General features: G+C 42.7%; 1 protein-coding gene across 2 annotated transcripts in view; it reads left to right on the top strand.

Annotated features, from left to right (window-relative positions):
- MYOF (myoferlin) overlaps positions 1-21,636 on the top strand; it is a 178,190-nt gene that overhangs the window by 69,541 nt on the left and 87,013 nt on the right. Inside the window, exons 6-17 of one of the 2 annotated variants that reach the window (XM_010379839.2) lie at positions 2,696-2,862; positions 3,520-3,648; positions 8,536-8,598; positions 8,682-8,732; positions 10,186-10,216; positions 10,702-10,817; positions 11,529-11,655; positions 13,569-13,672; positions 15,570-15,638; positions 15,733-15,776; positions 16,786-16,868; positions 19,648-19,686. In XM_010379839.2, the coding sequence (XP_010378141.2) occupies positions 2,696-2,862; positions 3,520-3,648; positions 8,536-8,598; positions 8,682-8,732; positions 10,186-10,216; positions 10,702-10,817; positions 11,529-11,655; positions 13,569-13,672; positions 15,570-15,638; positions 15,733-15,776; positions 16,786-16,868; positions 19,648-19,686 (1,023 nt within the window). The remainder of the gene's footprint in view (positions 1-2,695; positions 2,863-3,519; positions 3,649-8,535; positions 8,599-8,681; positions 8,733-10,185; positions 10,217-10,701; positions 10,818-11,528; positions 11,656-13,568; positions 13,673-15,569; positions 15,639-15,732; positions 15,777-16,785; positions 16,869-19,647; positions 19,687-21,636) is intronic. The other variant, XM_010379846.2, reaches the window with a different exon arrangement.

Below are 21,636 nucleotides of genomic sequence, written 5' to 3' on the forward strand. Positions count from 1 at the left end.
ACTTACCTGGTAGAGAGTAGGACAAAGAAGATTCCAAGAGCTTGCATCCAGGTGCCCTAAGAGAAAAAGCAGGTAAGCCCTTTTTTTGATGTCTCTTCAAGAATAGGCAAGAGGAGGCCCAGATCATCTTGCAGAGGACAAAGATTTCTTATCTTTGGCTTCCATGAGGTTTTCTCAGTAGCCTGAAAAAGATGTTGAGGTACTAGCAGGACAACATGTCCTTTACCTGCAGCCTGGTTTTAAATCCGGTTTTAAACCAGTGAGACAGGGTGAAAACTTGGTCCTGGTTTTAGCTCAGCTTCTAATAACTTAACCACAGGCAAGTTGCCTCAGCTTTCTGGACCTCAGGTTTTCTGTCCATAAAATGGGGTGAAGGGTAAGTTGGATCAAGGATCTCTAAGATCCCTTCTAGGACAACATTCTGTGGGTCCATGGCTACTTGAAGGAAGTGTGAAGTGAGGATCTAGAGAGTGTTGAGTCAAAGGATCGGAGGACAGAGTAGGAAGTCACACTCAATGAGTAGGAGACAAAAACAGGGGCCCACAGAAGAACCCAAAAAAGTAGATCGGGGGAGGAGAGCTGCCATGATCTAAAAATATGCATATGAGCACTGGTGTTCAAGGCTGTGGAAGATTCAATATGGAGATATAGAAAAGGGTACTGAGCTTGGCAAGGAGAGGTTGTGATTGACCTTTGAAGAACAGAAGCCAGGCTAGGATGGGCAAAGCATGAATGAATGGATGGTGAGGAGCAGGGCCCACCCTGGGCTAATTGCAAAGCAGTGCATATGGAGGCCCCCTCTTCCCTTGTGGCTGCCTCTTCCTCACTATCGGCCCCCTGCCTGCGGTGCTGCCCACTCTAGCGCCCCATCCCCATGCCCCACATAGCTGGTTCCAGGAAATGTCCTGTGCTCCAGAAGAAGCCCCTTCCAATTGCAATGGTCTGAATGTTTGTGTCCCTCCACAATTCATACATTGAAATCCTAACCCTGAAGGTGATGGTATTAGGCAGCGGGGCCTTTAGGGAGGTGATTAGGTCACGGGGGCAGAGCCCTTATGCATGGGATTAGTGCCCTGATAAAAATGGGCCCAAGGGAACTCCTTTGCTCCTTCCACTATGGGAGGCAGAGAAGGCTCCAAGTGCATACCAGGAAGTGGGCCCTCACCAGACACCAAATCCGCCAGTGCCTTGATCTTAGACTTCCCCACCTGCAGCACTGTGAGAAATAAATTTCTGTTGTCTAAAAGCCACCCAGTTTGTGGTATTTTGTTATAGCAGCCCAAACAGATGAAGACACCAACCGAAACTGATTGTACAGCAAAACTGAAAAATAAAAAGTTAATTTATTGGGTGCTGCTATATGCCAGATACTGTGCTAAAGGCTTCAGCTATAGATAATTACACCTTTACAGTAACCCTGTGGTAAATACCATTATTTTACCCTTTTAACAAATGAAGAAACTGAAGCTTAGAGAAATTAAGAAACTTACTCAGACTCACATAGCTGGAAAGTGGAAGGTGGGGAATGGATTTGAGCCCAGGCTGCACGGCTTCAGAACCCAAGATTTCAAGAGCCATGCTACATAGTAATCTGATGAAACTCATTCATACCAGGATGTGAATGACTGACAGGTGACTGTGGAAATTAAATCTGTTTCATGATCTTGCATCATAGAGAAGGAGTTTCAGCATCCAAAAGCAGGGTTCTAGACAGGGAGGCTTGTCTTCTAGGCTCTCTTAGATTATATTGTACAGATTACCAGAAGTTTTAACTCTTTGTGTATTAAGAAAAGAAAAGTTAAAGTTTGTCAGTGAGTTTCAAAGAGCTCGTGAATAAAAGAAAGGGGAGAGGTAGTAGGCAGAGTTGATATTTGGTTTTTGGTTTTGTAAGGAGAGAAAGATCTGTGTCTACTTGAAGGCATAGGAAAGGCTGCAATAGAGACAGAACCCCTTTAGGTACACAAGAGAGAGGAGACATCTGGGGAGCCTGAAAATATTCAGGAGGCCGTAGGATCTAATGCATGTCAGAGGGTTGAGATTTTCACCCCGCTGAGCAAGGTAAACCTTTTCCTGAGTGCAGAGGAAAGGTAGGGGGATAAAAGAGAGGACACATGTGTGTGAAAGTGACAAGCCAGGAGGAGGAAGGGAGAGCACGATGATCACCTTGGTGCTTGGCAAGAAAATGAGGAGAGTTTCTTTTCTGCCATGAGAGTGGAAAGAGCAGTTGTGAATTAGGAGGTTCAAGCAGGAAACAGTGTAAATAGTTCATGAGCAGATCTCTAGAGAAAAGATCTGCAGTGGGAGGGATGGAGTTGAAGCCTGTCCTTGTAAGACTTCAGTGTTCCATGGCCTTTCTTCCTTTCTCCATCCTGACACTGATGAGAACTCAGTGATCCCTGGCTGGGTGCGACGGTGTCATCTCCTCTCATTGTCCCTGTGATCTCTGCCATTCTCTTGGTCTCTTTTGAAGGCAGCCTGAGCAAGAGCCCTGATGCACCGTGAACACATTTTCCTAAAGAATTTTTCCAAGTCACAAGAAGTCCCAAGTCAGTGTCACCAAGAGGATCTCCTTCACCTGCCACTTTAGGAACACTTAAAACATGATGGCAGACAAAACTGTGTCCTGGAAACCTGAACCTTTGGACATTTATAGGATAAGGGCTATCCCTCACTGGGTTTCTTTCTGATATTTTAGGAGATGGGGAAGAAGATGAAGGTGATGAAGACAGGTTGGACAATGCAGTCAGGGGCCCTGGGCCTAAGGGGCCAGTTGGGACGGTGTCGGAAGCTCAGCTTGCTCGGAGGCTCACCAAAGTAAAGAACAGCCGGCGGATGCTGTCCAATAAGCCACAGGACTTCCAGGTAGGAACGGCCTGGTGCTCTGCATCTTTGTTTAATCTTCACATTGCCCATCTGCTGGCAATTGCAGTGATGTTTCAGTGGACCTATTCCAATGGACAATGGCTCAACTAGTAAAGGGAGATGTCAGTGCATAAACCCAGTAAGAAAATCTCTCCATCTTTCTTCTGCAGGCACACATGGGTTTAGTCCAGCCAGATGACAGTCTCCAGAGAAATAAAACTATAATTCTCCTTCCCTTTGGCAGAAGGAAAGAGCTAATCAAAGAATAGAAGCACAAATACTGTGTTTTTTGTAGCTCTGGGCACTGTCTTAGACTTGGGAGGCAGCTGCGGAGTTGGTTCATCACTAGGCTCAGCAAGACCAGGTGCATGGCTGGAGTCTGAGCAGTGACCTCCACCTGCCCTGCCATTTCCCAGGCCAGCTTTGAATGATTTCATCCCCACAGCTGCTCTTGGTCTCTATAACCCAACCCCAGTTCCCATCTTGGGAATGAGCCCACGTGGCCCCGCCCAACTGGTAGCACCTGGTATACCACACCGCTGCCCTGGCCTGGTGTTAGCAATCCTAATAGGCGAAGGAAATGAAGCAACACCTGAGGATCCTAAGGATCCCACGTGCTGGGAAAGGATGGGTGACCACCCCTCTTCTGTGCTGCAGATCCGCGTCCGGGTGATTGAGGGCCGACAGTTAAGTGGCAACAACATAAGACCTGTGGTCAAAGTTCACGTCTGTGGCCAGACACACCGAACAAGAATCAAGAGAGGAAATAACCCATTTTTTGATGAGGTAAAAGGGTTGAGAGGCCATGTTTCTGCTCGTGAGTCCCACAGGGGAGGGAAACATGGGAGCAACTTCACTGGTGAAGACGCCACTGAGTTCCAATCAGAGATCACAGGAACAAAATTAGGTGTAACCATGTGAACACATGGCAGGGTCTTGGACAAAGCCCTGGAGTTTAAGCTTCGTGGTAAACCCACTTCTGGAGAAATGGGTAAGTAACAAATATAGCTTTTTTTTTTTTTTGAGACAGAGTTTTGCTCTTCTTGCCCAGGCTGGAGTGCAGTGGCGTGATCTCGGGTTGCTGCAACCTCCGCCTCCGGGGTTCAAGTGATCCTTCTGCCTTGGCCTCCCAAGTAACTGGGATTACAGGCATGCACCACTACACCTAGCTAATTTTGTATTTTCAGTAGAGACAAGGTTTCACTATGTTTGTCAGTCTGGTCTCGAACTCCTGACCTCAAGTTATCCACCCACTGCCAAAGTGCTGGGATTACAGGCGTGAGCCACTGCGCCCAGCCAGCATTTATTTAAATAAAATTGTTCACTTGGGACAATCTAAAAAATATCTAGCTTTTAGATATCTAAATGCTAAATGATGTGAAGATCCAAGGCTAAGCAGGTATGGGGGTACACACCTGTAATCCCAACACTCAAGAGGCTGAGATGGGAAGAGTGCTTGAGCCCAGATGTTCAAGACCAGCCTGGGCAATATAGTGAGGCGCCTTTAAAAAAAAGTACCTGGTCCCCTCTGTCGGTGGCTCTCAGATGCTGTTGCCTTTCTGCTGTTTTTGTGACAGCTTCTTGATGATCCCTTCCTGATGGATCCCTTTGACCCTTGTGAGAGAGGACGTGATGTCTCCGAAATCTACCTTTGCTTATTCTAATTAGCAAAGTGTCTCTGAGGGACAACTCTCTGTGACTAATCCAGTTTTTTAGAGGTGTCAAAACATACTTGGCTGCAAAAATAATGTATGTTAAAGGAAAGCAGTTATTTGCACACAGGGGTTTTGTTTGTTTTGCCCCCCATACTGATTTTTTTTTTTTTTTTTTTTGAGACAGAGTCTCGCTCTGTTGCCAAGGCTGGAGTGTGGTGGTGCAATCTCAGCTCACTGCAACCTCCACCTTCCAGGCTGAAGCAATCCTCTCACCTCAGCCTCCTAAGTAGGTGGAACTACAGGCACACACCAACATGCTCAGCTAATATTTATATTTTTAGTAGAGATGGGGTTTTGCCATGTTGCCCAGGCTGGTCTCAAACTCCTGGCCTCAAGTGTTCCGCCTACCTTGGCCTTGCAAAGTGCTGGGATTACAAACATGAGCCACTGTGCCCTGCCTCTCATAGTGAGAATTTAGCCTGTTCTATTGCCCTCTTTTATAACACTCCACAAAAATACATGATACCTTGACAACCATCTCAAATGCCACAAAACTCCATGACTGGGCTGTGGGGAGAAATGATATATTTAGGGAACTTTTCATAGTCTTGCCTAACTGTACTGAGAAGACACATTTCTGGGATTCCTCAGGCCTATATCTCCTGCTCTGTTCTCCAGCCCAGGCCTGTCTTATCACACTTCCTCTTCATTCCCTACAGCTTCTAATCCCAACCCTGGTGTTTGTCCTGTTTTTTTTTTTTTTTTTTTTTTTTCCTATCTTTGTTCAGAAAAGACATGGTTTCTTCCATGCAGCATTTCTCTTTCTTCCCCTTTGTTCAAACTGGCTTCCAGCTCTGCAGAAGGCCCCATTTTCTTCTCACCTATAACCTCTCCCCGTCAAAGGAATCGCAGACGACAGCCGGCAGCCAAGTACAGTAGTATACACATTCTCACAAGAGGTAGGGGCTGCACAGAGATGGGGCACTAGAAATGGACTTGAGGGAAGGCAGAGAGAGATTCACGTTGAGGGCAAGACTGGATGGGGAGGGGAGGAGGCAAGATGCTGGATTACTTGGGCCTAACGCGTAAACCCTGTCGATGTGTTGATAATGCAGGCTTCCTGTTGACTCAGCTACATTCCCAGGAGCCCAGCAAACATCTCCACCTTCCTCAGAATTTTCCTATTTTAATGAGTTTGAGGGGGATTAGATCTCTTGGCAAAAGAGAAGACCAGTACATTAATCAATAAAAAAATTTTATGGGATAGGAGAAACAAAAGTAAGATGATAAAAACAAATTTATATATATATATAAAAGAGGTTTACTAAAAAAGTTACTAGTATGGCAAGGCATGGTAGCTCACACCTATAATACCAGCACTTTGGGAGGCCGAGGTGGGTAGATCACTGAAGATCAGGCATTCAAGACCAGCCTGGACAACATGGTGAAACCCTATCTCTACTAAAAATGCAAACAATTAGCTGGGTGTGGTGGCGTGCACCTGTAGTCCCCGCTACTCAGGAGGCTGAGGCAGGAGAATTGCTTGAACCTGGGAGCAGGGTTGCAGCGAGCCAAGATCGGGCCACTGCCCTCCAGCCTGGGTGACAGAGCGAGACTCTGTCTCACAACAAAAAATTAGCCTGGCATGGTGATGGGTGGCTGTAATCTGAGTTACTTGGGAGGTTGAGGCAGGAGAATTGCTTGAATCCTGGAGGCGGAGGTTACATTGAGCCAAGATCTTGCCACTGCACTCCAGCCTGGGCGACAGAGCAAGACTCTGTCTTTAAAAAAAAAAAAAAAATCCTAGCCTGTATATATCTTTTTAACCAAATAATATTAAACTTACTATCACCAATAATGGGAACAAAAAAGAAATGATGTGGTGTCCTCAGGTGGTATAATGGAAGTAATCAACATCACCTGTGTCAAGTCTTGTCAAATGGCCAATTTGCACCCAACAGTGAGGAAACATTCACCCAAGTCTAGACTGTGGGATATTCCACAAAACAATGGGCATGGTGGCTCACACCTGTAATCCCAGTACTTTGGGAGGCCAAGGCAAGAAGATCACTTGAGGCCAGTAGTTCAAGACCAGCCCGAGCAACATAGTGAAACTTCATCTCTATTTAAAGAAGAAGAAGAAGCAAGGAAAAACACAAGAAACAAAGAAGGAAATAGCACTGTTCTATATAAAAAGGAAGCTGAAGAGACTCAAAAACCAAATGCAATGTATGATTCTTGCATAGATCCTAGATTTCTTTGAAAAGCTAAAGTGTTTTTGTAGGGATGATTGGCGAAATGTGAAAATTGACTGTATGTTAGATGTTAAATTTCTTGGTTATGATAATGGTATTGCAATTATATAAGAAGATGTCCTTGCTCTTAGGAGATGCATGTAAATGTATTTTGAAGGGGTGAAGTGTCATGATATCTAGAACTTTCTTACAAATAGTTCAGTTTGAAAAAGAGAAAGATAAAGCAAGTGTCCAAAAATGGAACAATTGGTGAACATAGGTGAAAGGTGGTATTTATTTTATCATTCTTTCAGCTTTCCTGTAGATAACAAATATTCCTAAGTAAAAAGTTGGAGGAAAAAGTCTCAGTTGGAATAAATGCTCAATCTTTTTCTTTTAGGATTAACATTTATTAGCCTAACATGGTTAAACCTCCTATATGCCTAATATTCATATCCCAAGAATCAACCTTCTTAGAATTAGCTTTTACAATGTGGTCAATATTGACTTTGCTGAGGCACTAACTTAATTTATTTATTTATTTATTTATTTTTTTTTTTTTGAGAAGGAGTCTCGCTCTGTCACCCAGGCTGGAGTGCAGTGGCCAGATCTCAGCTCACTGCAAACTCCACCTCCCGGGTTTACGCCATTCTCCTGCCTCAGCCTCCCGAGTAGCTGGGACTACAGGCGCCCGCCACCTCGCCCGGCTAGTTTTTTGTATTTTTTTAGTAGAGACGGGGTTTCACCGTGTTAGCCAGGATGGTCTCGATCTCCTGACCTCGTGATCCGCCCGCCTCGGCCTCCCAAAGTGCTGGGATTACAGGCTTGAGCCACCGCGCCCGGCCCACTAACTTAATTTAATGGGCAAAATTGTCTTTAAAGATGCTTTCTTGAAGTAAAATTAGAGTCACTAGACACTAATCCAGCTAAAGATATCAGAGAAATTTAAAACACGCCAGGTCATGCCAGCTGTAAGCAATTGTTTTTTTTTTTTTTTTTTTTTTTTGAGGTGGAGTCTTGCTCTGTCGCCCAGACTGGAGTGCAGTGGCACAATCTCGGCTCACTGCAAGCTCCACCTCCCGGGTTCACGCCATTCTCCTGCCTCAGCCTCCCGAGTAGCTGGGACTACAGGCGCCCGCCACCTCGCCCGGCTAGTTTTTTGTATTTTTAGTAGAGACGGGGTTTCACCATGTTAGCCAGGATGGTCTCGATCTCCTGACCTCGTGATCCGCCCGTCTCGGCCTCCCAAAGTGCTGGGATTACAGGCTTGAGCCACTGCGCCCGGGCAGCAATTGTTTTAGTAAGCATTGCAACATGAAGTCACCTTGGATCTTTTTTCCTCTTTTTTTTTTTTTTTTTTTTTTTGAGATGGCTTCTCACTATATTGCCCTGGCTGACCTTGAACTCCTGGGCTCAAGCACTCCTCTCACCCTCCTGAGTGTTGGGATTACAGGGGTGAACCCCCATACCTGCTTAGGCTTGGATCTTTACATCATTTAGCCTTTAGATATCTAGTCCCAGGTGAACAATTTTATTTAGTTAACTAAATGCTGTATTTGTTATTTACTCCTTTCTCCTTTTTCCAACATGAAGAAGTGGGTTTACCATGAAGCTTAAACTCCAGGGCTTAAACTCCAGGCCTTGCCATGTGTTCACATGGTCAAAACTAATTTTGAATTTGTGTTTTGTATTTTTTTAGGAGGGCCCCCAAAATTATAGCATCAGATCCCATTAAATCCGAGTCCCCTGTTAACATTTAAACATCTGCTCTATTGTTTTGGCAGTTGTTTTTCTACAATGTCAACATGACCCCTTCTGAATTGATGGATGAGATCATCAGCATCCGGGTAAGGGTCAGTGAGTAGGAAGGTGCTGCTCACTCACTGCCAGGCAAAGCCAATCATTTCTTCACTACTCTTCTTTCTTGCAGGTTTATAATTCTCACTCTCTGCGGGCAGATTGTCTGATGGGGGAATTTAAGGTGGGTGACAACAGTCTGCTTCATTCAACTTGCAGAAAGATGAGAACTTTCATAATAGAACTGCGATTCCTGTGTACCCATCTTGGTGGCATCTTGGGAATGTGTAAGGGTGCAGCATGATGACGCTTGCTGAAGGCTGCCTGGGGCTTGTCTATTTCCAAAGTGTAACACTGAACAGAGCTCTCAAAGTAAGATGACCTGAAGCTGCCATATCAGGGCCCTTCCCAGGGTTGTATCTGTAGATGGAAGCAAATCCACTGCCATAGAGGGAAGGGGTGTTGACCAGGGCAAGAAACCCACCATCCATCTCCACTTACTGGGGGCCCCAGAGCTTCATCTGTAAAGCCAATTATGATAAATCCAGAGTGTGAAAGGAAAGCCAAACAAGGCAAGATATTCAGGGTGTTTCTCTAAGTAACTCTCACTGGAATGAAAGGACAAATTCTTAGCTGGCTTCTTCCCAGCAATTCTATGTGGAATAGGCTGCCTCTCCAAGAAAGGAGATCTAGTCACTAGAAGTCCTAGAGGATGATCTGGGTCAGGCAGACCTGTGTTCATACCCTGTCTGCCACCAAGTAGCCACATGTCCCAGAGGAACTCAATCTCTCTGATCCTTAGTTTCTTCATCTGTAAAATGAGGTGATTGAGAAAATTAAATGAGATGGTATGTGTAAAGCACCTAGCACAGTACCTGGCACATTGAAGTGCACAATCAATGGTTATATTTTTTTTTTTTTTTTTTTTTTTTTGAGACGGAGTCTCGCTCTGTCACCCAGGCTGGAGTGCAGTGGCCAGATCTCAGCTCACTGCAAGCTCCGCCTCCCGGGTTCCCGCCATTCTCCTGCCTCAGCCTCCCGAGTAGCTGGGACTACAGGCGCCACCACCTCGCCCGGCTAGTTTTTTGTATTTTTAGTAGAGACGGGGTTTCACCGTGTTAGCCAGGATGGTTTCGATCTCCTGACCTCGTGATCCGCCCGTCTCGGCCTCCCAAAGTGCTGGGATTACAGGCTTGAGCCACCGCGCCCGGCCCAATGGTTATATTAATAGTAGCATTAGCTGGAGGAGGAGGAGGAAGAGGAGGAGAATTGGACAGGAAACTGGGCCAGGTGAATTTCTGTAGGATAACCAATGGTCCCACTTTGCCTGGGATTTTAGTGGTAAAATTGAGAATAACCAGGGCAGACTGGGACATATTGGTCACTTTGCTTCCGTGGTCTCTTCCAGCCCTAAGACTAGCTCATTCATTCAATAGTGATTTACTGAGAGTCTTCCATGTGCCACACATCAGACAAGGCACTGGGGATACAGAGAGGATAAGATGGAAATGGTGGGTCTCAAGGAAATTTAAGTGTAATCAAGATATGATATTGACATATAATAATGATGGCTTCTTTAAAGTGACTAGACTGATTTTAAAATCTACTTAGACTACTTTTGATTATTGTTTTCCCAGATTGATGTTGGATTTGTTTATGATGAACCTGGTAAGTAATATTCTCCCATCAATTTGAAGTCTTCAATTCATTCCTTCTAACTCTGAAGATGATTCCAGGAATCAAGACAATCTGGGTTATCAAAGAATTAAAGGAATTTTTAAAAAATATTAGGGAGAAGAGAGGATGCTTAGTGGGAATAAGTAACAGTAGCTTAGTACAAATGTCTAATTTTTTATCTTAACATTCAAAATAGATGATTTCTATGTTTCGTGAGGATATTTTGACCTTATCAAAGTTAAATTATAAAACTAGTTGGTACAGCGTAGTCTTGTTTGTTACATGAGGACAGAACGGTGGGGGTGGGGTACAGGGAGAGTAAAAAACAAGACATGAAAGTGGAGACTCATCTGGGGAATTTTGTGTGTCATGAGGAGGCTTCCAAGAAAATGCAGTTTATCGTATGGCAGAGGAATCACAGACCTATCAGCATCTCTTTAGCATGTCCCTTTCCTTTTACTCCTTCTCTATTTTAGGCCATGCTGTCATGAGAAAGTGGCTTCTTCTCAATGACCCGGAAGATACCAGTTCAGGTTCTAAGGGTTATATGAAAGTCAGCATGTTTGTCCTGGGAACCGGAGATGAGCCTCCTGTGAGTCCCTACGTTCTCTACTTTCTACACTTCTCACTAAAAAAGAAGACCAAGAGTTAAGCCTGTGGGCATGGGTAATTGTGAAATGGAGCACAGCTTGCCATCAGTACCCTCTGATTGCCCCTATTCTTCAAAAGCTGTTCTTTTCTTCATCATGGAATTATCATTCTAGCTTGCTTAGACTCCTATCTGGTGTCTATGAGTGAGCGTTTAATTGAGAAAAGATGCATGTGTTTTTACAATGTCCTTGCATCATTAGAAAAACTGCTTTAGAAAGCATGACTTACTTGCAGAATTAGGCATTGCTACCTAAATGGTTAGTGATTATTCTAGGAAACTGGGTGGCAAACTGCAGAATAGTAAGTGGCCAGAGAGAAGTTGAAGGGACATCAGGAACACACACATTCTCTCTCTCTCTCTCTCTCTCTCTCTCTCTCTCTCTCTCTCTCTCTCTCTCTCTCTCTCTCTCTCTTACTATTTGGTGCTCATAAAATGACAGAAAGATACACAAAAATATGAGCATTGATTTTGTGGTGCAGTTTTGAGGTTGAAGGAAAACTGGTGGCTGATGGCAGGTTGAACTCTTAAGTCCCAAACACAGGAAATCCTAATGGAAACAATTCTGAATGGTTTCATTTTATAAGCATTCATTTGGCTTTTTCCAAGTGCTGCTTTTCTGTATGTATAATTTAAATCATGTGCCCCTAATAGCCTGAGAGACGAGATCGTGATAATGACAGTGACGATGTGGAGAGTAATTTGTTACTCCCTGCTGGCATCGCCCTCCGGTGGGTGACCTTCTTGCTGAAAATCTACCGAGCTGAGGACATTCCCCAGAGTATGTACTGATTTAATCTTGCCTCAGTATTGTCGGTTATCTGCGTGATGAGATGTGTTAAAATCAATGTCTAATAGTGATTGGTGTCCCTATCGTATGTTTTTCTTCTGAAAGGGCTTCATGGGCTTGTTTTCATTCATTCTGGTCCCGTTAAAAGCTACCTGAGCAGACTCATGGCACAGCCAGTTGGTTGCTGTTCGTGTTCCTTGTTGAGTACCTGCCTTTGGCCCATTTGGCTCTCTCTCCTTCTATCAGTGTTCTATATCTTCTCTTTATTCTAGAGGATGCTAAAGAGACATGAGCAGTCAGCACTTCCAACCCCTTTCATCCCAAATGAAAATGTGAACTGTTATCAAATCAAGGTGTTTGCTATCCGGCTATAAAAAAAAAAAATAGCTGAAATTAGCTGGACGTGGTGGCGGGTGCCTGTAATCCCAGTTACCTGGGAGGCTGAGGCATGAGAATCACTTGAACCCAGGAGGCGGAGGTTGCAGTGAGCCATGCCACTGCACTCAAGCCTGGGCAACAAAGCGAAACTCCATCTCAAAAAAAAAAAAAAAAAAAAAGTGCTGAGCAAAGGGTAGTAACGTCCCAATGACTAGAAGTCTGCCACTATTGTATTATGAAATATATTCAGCAAGAGACTGGATACATTTAAGGGATCGCTTCTAGTGATTCCATTTATAGGAGCTAGTCTGGTTATCCCTCTGTCACGGCTGATGGCCCAGCCTCCTATCTGCCTTGCTGGGCCTGTCTGGTTCCTGCTGGGCTCTGGGACATGGGATCCTTCTCCAAGTCCCCAGGAGGCTGCACCCACTATACAGGCCATGGGTCTCTTCAGGATTTGCTGCTTTTCTTGGGAATCCTTTTCCTCTTTTAAGATCATATGGTCTTAAAAAATGGTATTGTAGGACCTCCCCATACCCACCTTTCTCTCAAAAATGTGTCAAATGGGCCGGATGCAGTGGCTTATGCCTATAATCCCAGCACTTTGGAAGGCCAAGGTAGGAGGATTGCTTGAGGCAAGGAGTTCAAGACCAGCCTGAGCAACATAGCAAGACCTCTGTCTCTATTTTTTTTTTTAAAGAAGAAAGAAATACATAAAATGAAGTAAATAAATTAAAATCCTGATCTCTATTTACATTTTAGCTTAATCAACTATAGATTGTAGTTAAGTGTATTATTTGTGATTATGCCAAATTTTCTTGAATTTCTCTGAAAAAGACTAGGACTAGATCATTTTGACCTATAGTACCTTTCTCCCGATTGAAAGCAGGCCTGAGTTTGAGAATCATCTTATTCTCACTGAATAAAATGTGTTGTATTTTTTCCCTCCGTAAAAGATCAAGTCTTTTTTTTTTTTTTTTTTGAGATAGTCTCACTCTGTCACCCAGGCTGGAGGCTGGCATATACTGGCTTGATCTTCACTAACTGCAAGATTCAAGTGATTCTCGTGCCTCAGCCTCCCAAGTGGCTGGGATTACAGGCATGTGCCACCACACCTGGCTAATTTTGTTTGTTTGTTTTGAGACTGAGTCTTGCTCTGTCACCAGGCTGGACTGCAGTGGCGTGATCTTGGCTCACTGCAATCTCCGCCTCCCAGGTTCAAGCAATTCTCCTGCCTCAGCCTCCCGAGCAGCTGGGATTACAAGCGTGTACCACCACACCCAGCTAATTTTTGTATTTTCAGTAGAGAAGGGGTTTCACCATGTTGGCCAGGATGGCCTCGATCTTCTGACCTTGTGATCCGCCTGCCTTAGCCTCTCAAAGTGCTGGGATTACAGGCATGAGCCACTGCGCCTAGCCTGTTGCAACTATTTTGATGTATGAGAGAACTTTAAAAATTTTGCCAAATTTCTGCTGTTTTTAAGAGAATTGAATTTCCTTTCTGCTGTATAACTGTTACCTTCCAGTGGATGATGCCTTCTCACAGACAGTAAAGGAAATATTTGGAGGCAATGCAGATAAGAAAAATCTCGTGGATCCTTTTGTAGAAGTTTCCTTTGCCGGAAAAAAGGTTCGTACATGATCTAAATGCAGATGCTATAAGAATAAATATTTAAAACCACTGTGCTTTCCTTGGAGTGAATTCCTACTTACTCTTTGTTAAAATAGCCCCCTGATGAGCCGGGCACTCTGCAGGAACACAGATTATCTGAGTCTGAACATGCCAGACTTCTCCACAGGTTTATTTTGGAGTGGAAAGTATGCAGAACACAAATTAGAAAATTCAGTCTTTTGAGAGATTAACATAGGGAAGGCTACCACTGAATTTCTGGAACTGCTTTTCAGGTCCAAACATTATCTTAACCTTAGGCAAGCTCTCTGGCCAGCCACACCCATCCCTGGTAAATGCTGTAGGACAGGGACCCCCCCTCCCAGTGCCCTGCTGCCTCCTCCTGTCATGTTTCTCACCTTCCATACCCCAGTGAACTGTAGAAACCGGAGAATGGGTCAGGGAAGCCCCATTCCACTCCCCTGAAAAAAATCTGGGACACTCTTGGCGTAGGGGCAGCTACAACCACCACTTCCACCTACAGAGATGGTCAAAGATTGGAGAGTTGAGAGTTGAGTGAGATTCTACAGTAGAATAATAGCACATCATGGACAGTTGTAGACAAAAAGAACTTGAATCTTTTGTGTGTTTGTACCATGTAATTATGAAAGCAAAATTCAGCAAACCACATACACACACATATGACTGATGCTTTTTTCTAAAAGATTCAGTGGCTGTGGTGGAAGAGCCTTCAGCTCTGGGGCAAAATGAGTCCTGAATGCAGGCTTTACCCCAGTTCACAGGCAGACAAATGGCTTGCCCTCTGAGTTTCCATTTCCTGTACTATAAAGGGAGGTAATAATAATCACATAGGAATATTGAGAGATTTGACTCATTCAAAAAGTCATTAAGTACCAGATTCTGTTCCATGTGGTGGGATATAGAAATGAACATATGGGAATAGAAGAGACAACAAGCAAACAAATGAAATAATTTCGAATGGTGCCCAGTACTATAAAGAAAACAAAGCAGGGACGAGAAGTGATTGTACAGGGGAGGAGTGTTTATCCAGGTTATCAGGTGAGACCCCTTGCGAAAGTGACAGTTGAACAGAGGCCTGGATATGCAGAGACCAGGGGAAGGAGGCATCCAGGCAGGGAGAAGGTTGATGGAATAGCCCCAGGGAGGAAAATGTTAGCAGGGAAGGCCTGCCCGTGTGGCTGCCGTGGAGCCAGCAAGGGGGAAAACTAGGAGGTCAGAGAGAAATAGGGTTGGAACAGTAGGGCTTCATCAGCGCAGGGAAGGATTGGGGCTTTATCTGAAGTATACTTTGAGGGCCCCCTGAAGATGTTACAGAGAGAAGTGACATGAAAGTCAGGAAGCAAGAGAGGGTGTGGAGTTCCAGATAGGAGACAACGACAGGCATCCTGGGTAGAAACGTTTCAGGATCAGCTTGAAGACAGAAGTGTCAGGGTGTGGCTGTTTCTGGTTCTGAGCCTGACCACCTGAATGAAAAGTGATGGAAAGACTGGAACAAGAGCCAGTTTGGGGTAGGGGACAGGGAGGCTGGCAGGAGGGGTCAAAAGATCTGTCTGGATGTGTTAATGGTAGATGCTTCCCAAGTGGTATATAACAAATGCTCTATCAACCTTATCTTTTGCTTTATTACATTAATCTAATGTTAGAAGTCTGACAACTGAAAACTAATGAAAAAATGGTTAAAAACAAGTTCCTGGTGCATTGAAACAGCAATGATTAATGTTAAACCCATTTCATATTTTACAAATCAAGAAAAAGTTCAACCAGGTTCTTAAGTATATAAGTAAACTGCTAAAGTCATAATCGAGTATGCATAGATTATAAACTTTTAGAACTTAGAAACTTGAAAACCTACACTTTTGCTTTGGTGATTTTGCAGGTTTGTACAAACATAATTGAGAAAAATGCAAACCCAGAGTGGAATCAGGTCGTCAATCTTCAGATCAAGGTTTGACTTTCTTTTTTTTCAGAAAAAGTAAGAGTACTTTAATAATTACTAAATCATCGAGAAATAACTACTTTTTTCTGTTTCATTTTTGTAGTTTCCTTCAGTGTGTGAAAAAATAAAACTGACAATATATGACTGGTGAGTTGAAAATAGATACGTGTCTAATTCAACATAAAAGAATTAAACATTTGAATATTGTGAAACATTACTCTGGATGGTCTGTTTCTGGTATTTTGCTTTCCTTCCAGAGGAAAGGATAAATTGCTCCTGGAACTGGGTGTTTTCTTAAAACAAAATTTAATAATAGTGAGTGCTACTGCAAAAGAAGCTTTATTTCGGTTCAACTGCTCATAAACAAAAGAAGGGGAACGTGCTCTGAAAATGCCCCAAGATAAGAAACCAGGGATTTAAATATCATTAGGCTGTCCAGAATAGGCTTCAGAAATACAGTCAAGCATTTCTTGGGAAGAATGACCAAAACATTCTGAGAGCAATTCATTGTTATTGTTAAAAAAGAAAATGGTAAAACTACCTCAGTGAAGGCAAGGAAAAGTCCTTGAAATGTTCTGATGGAATTTTTACTAGACCAGCCTCCTAGCACTGATTGGCCATAACAAGACCGTACTTGGAATGTTCTAGTTGGATGTAGCATTCAGCAGGCACCCTTAGCTCCCTGAAAGTGGAAACATGACAAGTATCATTACCATCATCATCATGATCGTAATTATGTAATCTGCCTACAATGGATTAATTCATTTTATGACAGTGGTATTGAGTATAGCCATAGGCACATCCGTTGGCCTCTCTGTACAATTGCAATTTCATAACTTCAGAATAAATTACCTCACAAGATCGGTGTTTCTAAAGGGTGGTTGGAAGACCATCTCTATCAGAATCAATTGGGTTATACTTATAAATGCAAACTCTTGGTCCCCACTGTAGGCTTATTGAATTAAAAATGTGGACAGGAGATGAGGGTGAGAAGTCTCCAGCTGATTACTAAGTACAATTAAGTTTGAGGCCCACTGGGCATGATTATTTCTGAAGTCTGGGATATTTTCCAGTTCTAACTTTTTTTAATTGTTAAAATGACATATCTTCATAGATGACGCTCTTAACCTATTATTATTATTATCTTTTTACATAGGGACCGTCTTACTAAAAATGATGTAGTTGGAACAACATATCTACACCTCTCTAAAATTGCTGCCTCTGGTGGGGAAGTGGAAGGTAAGTCACTCAACAGATCTGGAGCAAGACTGGATACAAAACTTCTGGAGAAAAAAATAAACAGTAGGTTTGGTTTCTTAGAAGCCAAATGTGATGAACCTAGTGAAGCATTTCAATGATGTTTTGATGACGGCCTGCAAAACAATTAATAATTGAAGTATATAAGTAAACTGCTAAAGTCATAATCCAGTATGCATAGATTATAAACTTTTAGGAAAAATGAAATTTACAGTTTGAAGATTTTCAGCTTTCTTGCTCCCATCCAAAACTTCTTTCCCAAAAGCGGTTTTATGAAATTTTTGTGTCAATACAGAGAGCTATCACCTTATTTTTTAGAGTGGCATTGACCCAAGTCCACCCAAATATACAATAATACTCCCTTCTCAACTGATTCCCTTGGCAGGAACAGTAAGGTCAGATGCCAATGAACCATGTAATTCTCACTCCCTAAGATAGTGTGCATTAGGCCTTCATTCTCACAAGCACTGATAGCCAACACATTGTTTTTTCTGTAGTTTTCCTAACACTTTTCTTGAGAACTACTTGGCTATACCTGGCATTATGGTTTTGTGCACATATACCAGAAATTGTAACAGGGAATGAAGGAAAGAGGTTAAGATGATAAGAGAAAAAATTAATGTTAACACAGTAATACCAACAGCTTGCTTATTTATTTATTTTTTGAGACGAAGTCTCACTCTGTCACCCAGGCTAGAGTGCAGTGACATGATCTCAGCTCACTGCAACCTCTGCCTCCCAGGTTCAAGCAATTCTTCTGCCTCAGCCTCCCGAGTAGCTGGGACTACAGGTGCCTGCCACCATGCCCAGCTAATTTTTGTATTTTTAGTAGAGACAGAGTTTTACCATGTTGGCCAGGATGGTCTCCATCTCCTGACCTCGTGATCCACCCGCCTTGGCCTCCCAAAGTGCTGGGATTACAGGCGTGAGCCACTGTGCCCGGCCCAGCAGCTTATTTTTTGTGACCAAAACAAAAATTATTGTAATTGCCAATAGATTAAACATATTGAGAGATTAAACACAGGAAACAAAGTGAGAGACTTTGAGACAAAATTTTGTCTTGGGGAACCCAAGGTTCCTCTCAACCTTATCTTGTTTAAGGTCTTTTATAGGTTTTGAAAAAATATTGTTAAAAGCAATGGATAACATAAATAAGAACCTGGATATATATATGTAGATAGATAGATATAGTATTAGATATTAAAAGATGAAGATGATATTAGAGATATGGTGAAGAACATATAGATTTCCTGTCTCCAGAAGGGGGGAAAAAATAAAGGCAATCAGAAGACAAGGTGGTGAACAGAGATATAGTACAAATATAAAGGTACATGGCTGGGCGTGGTGGCTCATGCCTATAATCCCAGCACTTTGGGAGGCCAAGGCGGGCAGATTACTTGAGGTCAGGAGTTCGACACCAGGCTGGCCAACATGGTGAAACTCTGTCTCTACTAAAAATGCAAAAATTAGCCAGGCCTGGTGGTGGGGACCTGTAATCCCAGTTAGGAAGCTGAGGCAGGGAATCGCTTGAACCTGGGAAGTGGAGGTTGTAGTGAGCCGAGATTGCGCCACTGCACTCCAGCCTGGGCAGCAGAGCAAGACTCCATCTTGAATGAATGAATAAAAATAAATAGTTATATGTGGCATTATTTTAAGCAAATGGTAGAGGGTAAGAAAGAGATTCCATCTGAATGTTCTCTGCTGAGTAGCATAGTGATCATAACACTGGAGCTGCAATGAAGGAAATGTAATCACAGCCCTTTCCTTTTCTCTGCAGAGAATAAGATTTATATGATTGCTAGAATGTAAGCACTATTTATTTTGATTTTTGATTTTTAAAATTTAACCTATAACCAAAGCTCTGAACAAAGTGTAGATGTCATCACCCATTACAGTGTAAAAGTATGGAAGATAGAGATGAGAAGCCGAAGGAGGAAGGGGAGTGGAGGTAGGGCAGGGGTGCTAATAGCCTCTTCTCTTCAAGTCAGGAATCTCAATATGACTATAGATAAAATCATAAAGGTGACCATTACAGTAAATAAAAACCATGCTGGAACTATATGGAGGGAGGGTAAAGATGACTGAAATCCATTCATTATTCATGAGAAGCCATTAAATAATATCTAAAGATAATTATTCAGAAGTAGTGGCATAAGCATTTTGCTTAGTGACGTGTGGTAACATCCAGAAGAACTAAAAACAGATTGCTACAAGCAATTTTAGCTTCTGTCTCTGGGGCCTCTTATTGCAAGCCCTGCAGACCATGGGGTTACAGGGTCTTAAAATAACAATGAGCTGTCAACATCACCTTTCCCCTCACAAAGAAACAAACCATGCTTTCAATCAAATAATGTGCAGTAAACTCCAGGCCTTTGCTTAGATTTTTTGATATTGGTCCCAACTAAGCCGTAAGATAAATAAATGTTTTATTAAAAACGTGAAATGCTGGTAACTTCACCAGGACCCCTCTGTCCCTGGGCAGCTAGCTCTTCTGCTTCCTGGCTTCCTTGGGGCTGGGTGAGATTGAGTTACTCATGTGTGGTGGTTCTGCCCGTTGTCACAAAATCAGGTGTCATTTTGCATTTAACCAATGAGAATTGTATGCATTACAAAAGGGTCATATGTGACTTGGGTCTGAATTTGGGATTTTTCTAGTGTTGCTAAATCACGTACCTGGCACTGGATTTGATTAATGTTTTCAATGTCTGTTTCATAATGCCTGTGTTTTTCTTGTTTAACCAGTCGTATTTTTACTATATAGATTTCTCATCTTCGGGAACTGGGGCTGCATCATATACAGGTTTATGCTTCGTAACTTTGCTTTCTGTTAGATCTTCCTAGCTAATGTTATCTTATTAAGAATATATTGATTGTCTTTAGAACTTTTTTTTGACATTTTGCTGTCTCAACATAGTTTCGCTAGAGTAATAATTTTTGTGTTAGTGCCGTATGGTTGTCCTGCATGGCTAAGTTTAAAAGAAATGTGCTAACCAGGCTTTGCTCCATGTCTCATGCTTTCAGCTAAATGCATACCATCGTATTTGGCTTTATTGCAAATAATTTATTGTGAGATATAACATTTTCTGTTATCGTTTATGTTCAGTAGGTAGAGATATGGAGCACTAAATCAGTTGTTCTGAAATTTATCAAGTAACTTTCCCCCAATATCAATGTGACTCTCTAGGTTGGAAAATACTGAACGTTTTTTAGTTTGCAACCTGAAGATCTTCCCCTCCCCCCAAAATGAGGGATCATAACACATCCTTTGGTTTGCACAGAACTTGTCATTTTTTGCAAGTTTGCTCAATACTGTCACATACTTGACCATCACAACTCTCCTAGGGCAGATGTTTTTGTTCCCCTAATAGACGAAGACTCTGAGGTTTAGAGAGGTTCATTATCTGTCAGATAAGCATGATTCGCCCTGCCACAATAATCTCCCAGGGTTGTGGTAAGAGAGGAAAGAGATATTGCATGTGGGAAAGCTTTGCAAACTCTGAAGCTGTGTGCAAATATAAGGTGATATCATGTAAATATGTAATTGACACATGCCCAGTTCTTATTTGCTTTGAACAATCTGTTTTATTATAATCACACTTTATATGAATATTAAGTAGTCCTTAGATTTGCAGTGAACTTGGCAGATGGGCAAGCACTTTATTCCTTTATTCATTTGTTTAACCAATCAATGAATATTTATGTAGTAGTATCACATGATAGAACCAGTAGTAGGTGTTTAGGAGATCAAAATACAACATACTTAAATCCTGCCACTCCCCCTGAAAAGTGATACTTTAGTCACAGAGATGTGCAGCTATGTAGGGTTCTAGAAACTAAAATATACAGTAATTATTTGTAGGAATCCAAAACATGAAGGGGATTCAAAAAGCTAAAGGAGGCAAGTAAAATATTGTTGGAAAGTGGGTTGTAGCTAGGTCAGAGGAAATCCTTGATGGCAGGCCAAAGGATTTTTATTTTATTTTGTATAGGCTTTTCAGCAAGGATATTGGGAAGTTTGATGTGACCACGGTGCATTAAACGGATTAGGAAACTTTGGAGGCAGGAAGAGACTTAGCTTATGAAAGAATGGGTTTTCTTTCTTTCTTTTTTTTTTTTTTTTTTTTTTTTTTTCTGAGACGGAGTTTTGCTCAAGTCGCCTAGCCTGGAGTGCAATGGCATGATCTTGGTTCACTGCAACCTCCAACTCCTGGATTCAAGTGATTCTCCTGGCTCAGCCTCCCTAGTAGCTGGAATTACAGGCACCTGCCACCACGCCTGGCTAATTTTTTGTGTGTGTGTGTATTTTTAGTAGAGACGGGGTTTCACCATGTTGGCCAGGCTGGTCTCAAACTCCTGAACCTCAGGTGATCCTCCTGCCTCGGCCTCCCAAAGTACTGGAATTACAGGCGTGAGCCACCATGCCTGGCCTAGAGAATGGGTTTCCCAGGAGACTACACTACGATGTGAGCACATAGAAGGAAGATTCCTTCTGTTAATGCGCCATGAAACAAGTCAAAGGGGTAACATACCAGAGAAGAGATTTGTTGGACAAAAATAATTAAGCCCCTGGCATTAAGCTGATATGCAGTGGATCATTCTTGACAATTTGTGTTTCAATCCCTGGGGATCTTTAACAAAAAGCAAATACACATAACAGCACAGTCACTCATGGGAACCAGGTGGAGGAGAGGTGAGGTTAGACCAAAGGAATGGATGGGGTAGTGGAGGGTATCCTTTTCTGAGCTTTGAA

This window comes from Rhinopithecus roxellana, chromosome 11, assembly GCF_007565055.1.
Source record: "Rhinopithecus roxellana isolate Shanxi Qingling chromosome 11, ASM756505v1, whole genome shotgun sequence".
Taxonomy (NCBI): Eukaryota; Metazoa; Chordata; class Mammalia; order Primates; family Cercopithecidae; genus Rhinopithecus; species Rhinopithecus roxellana.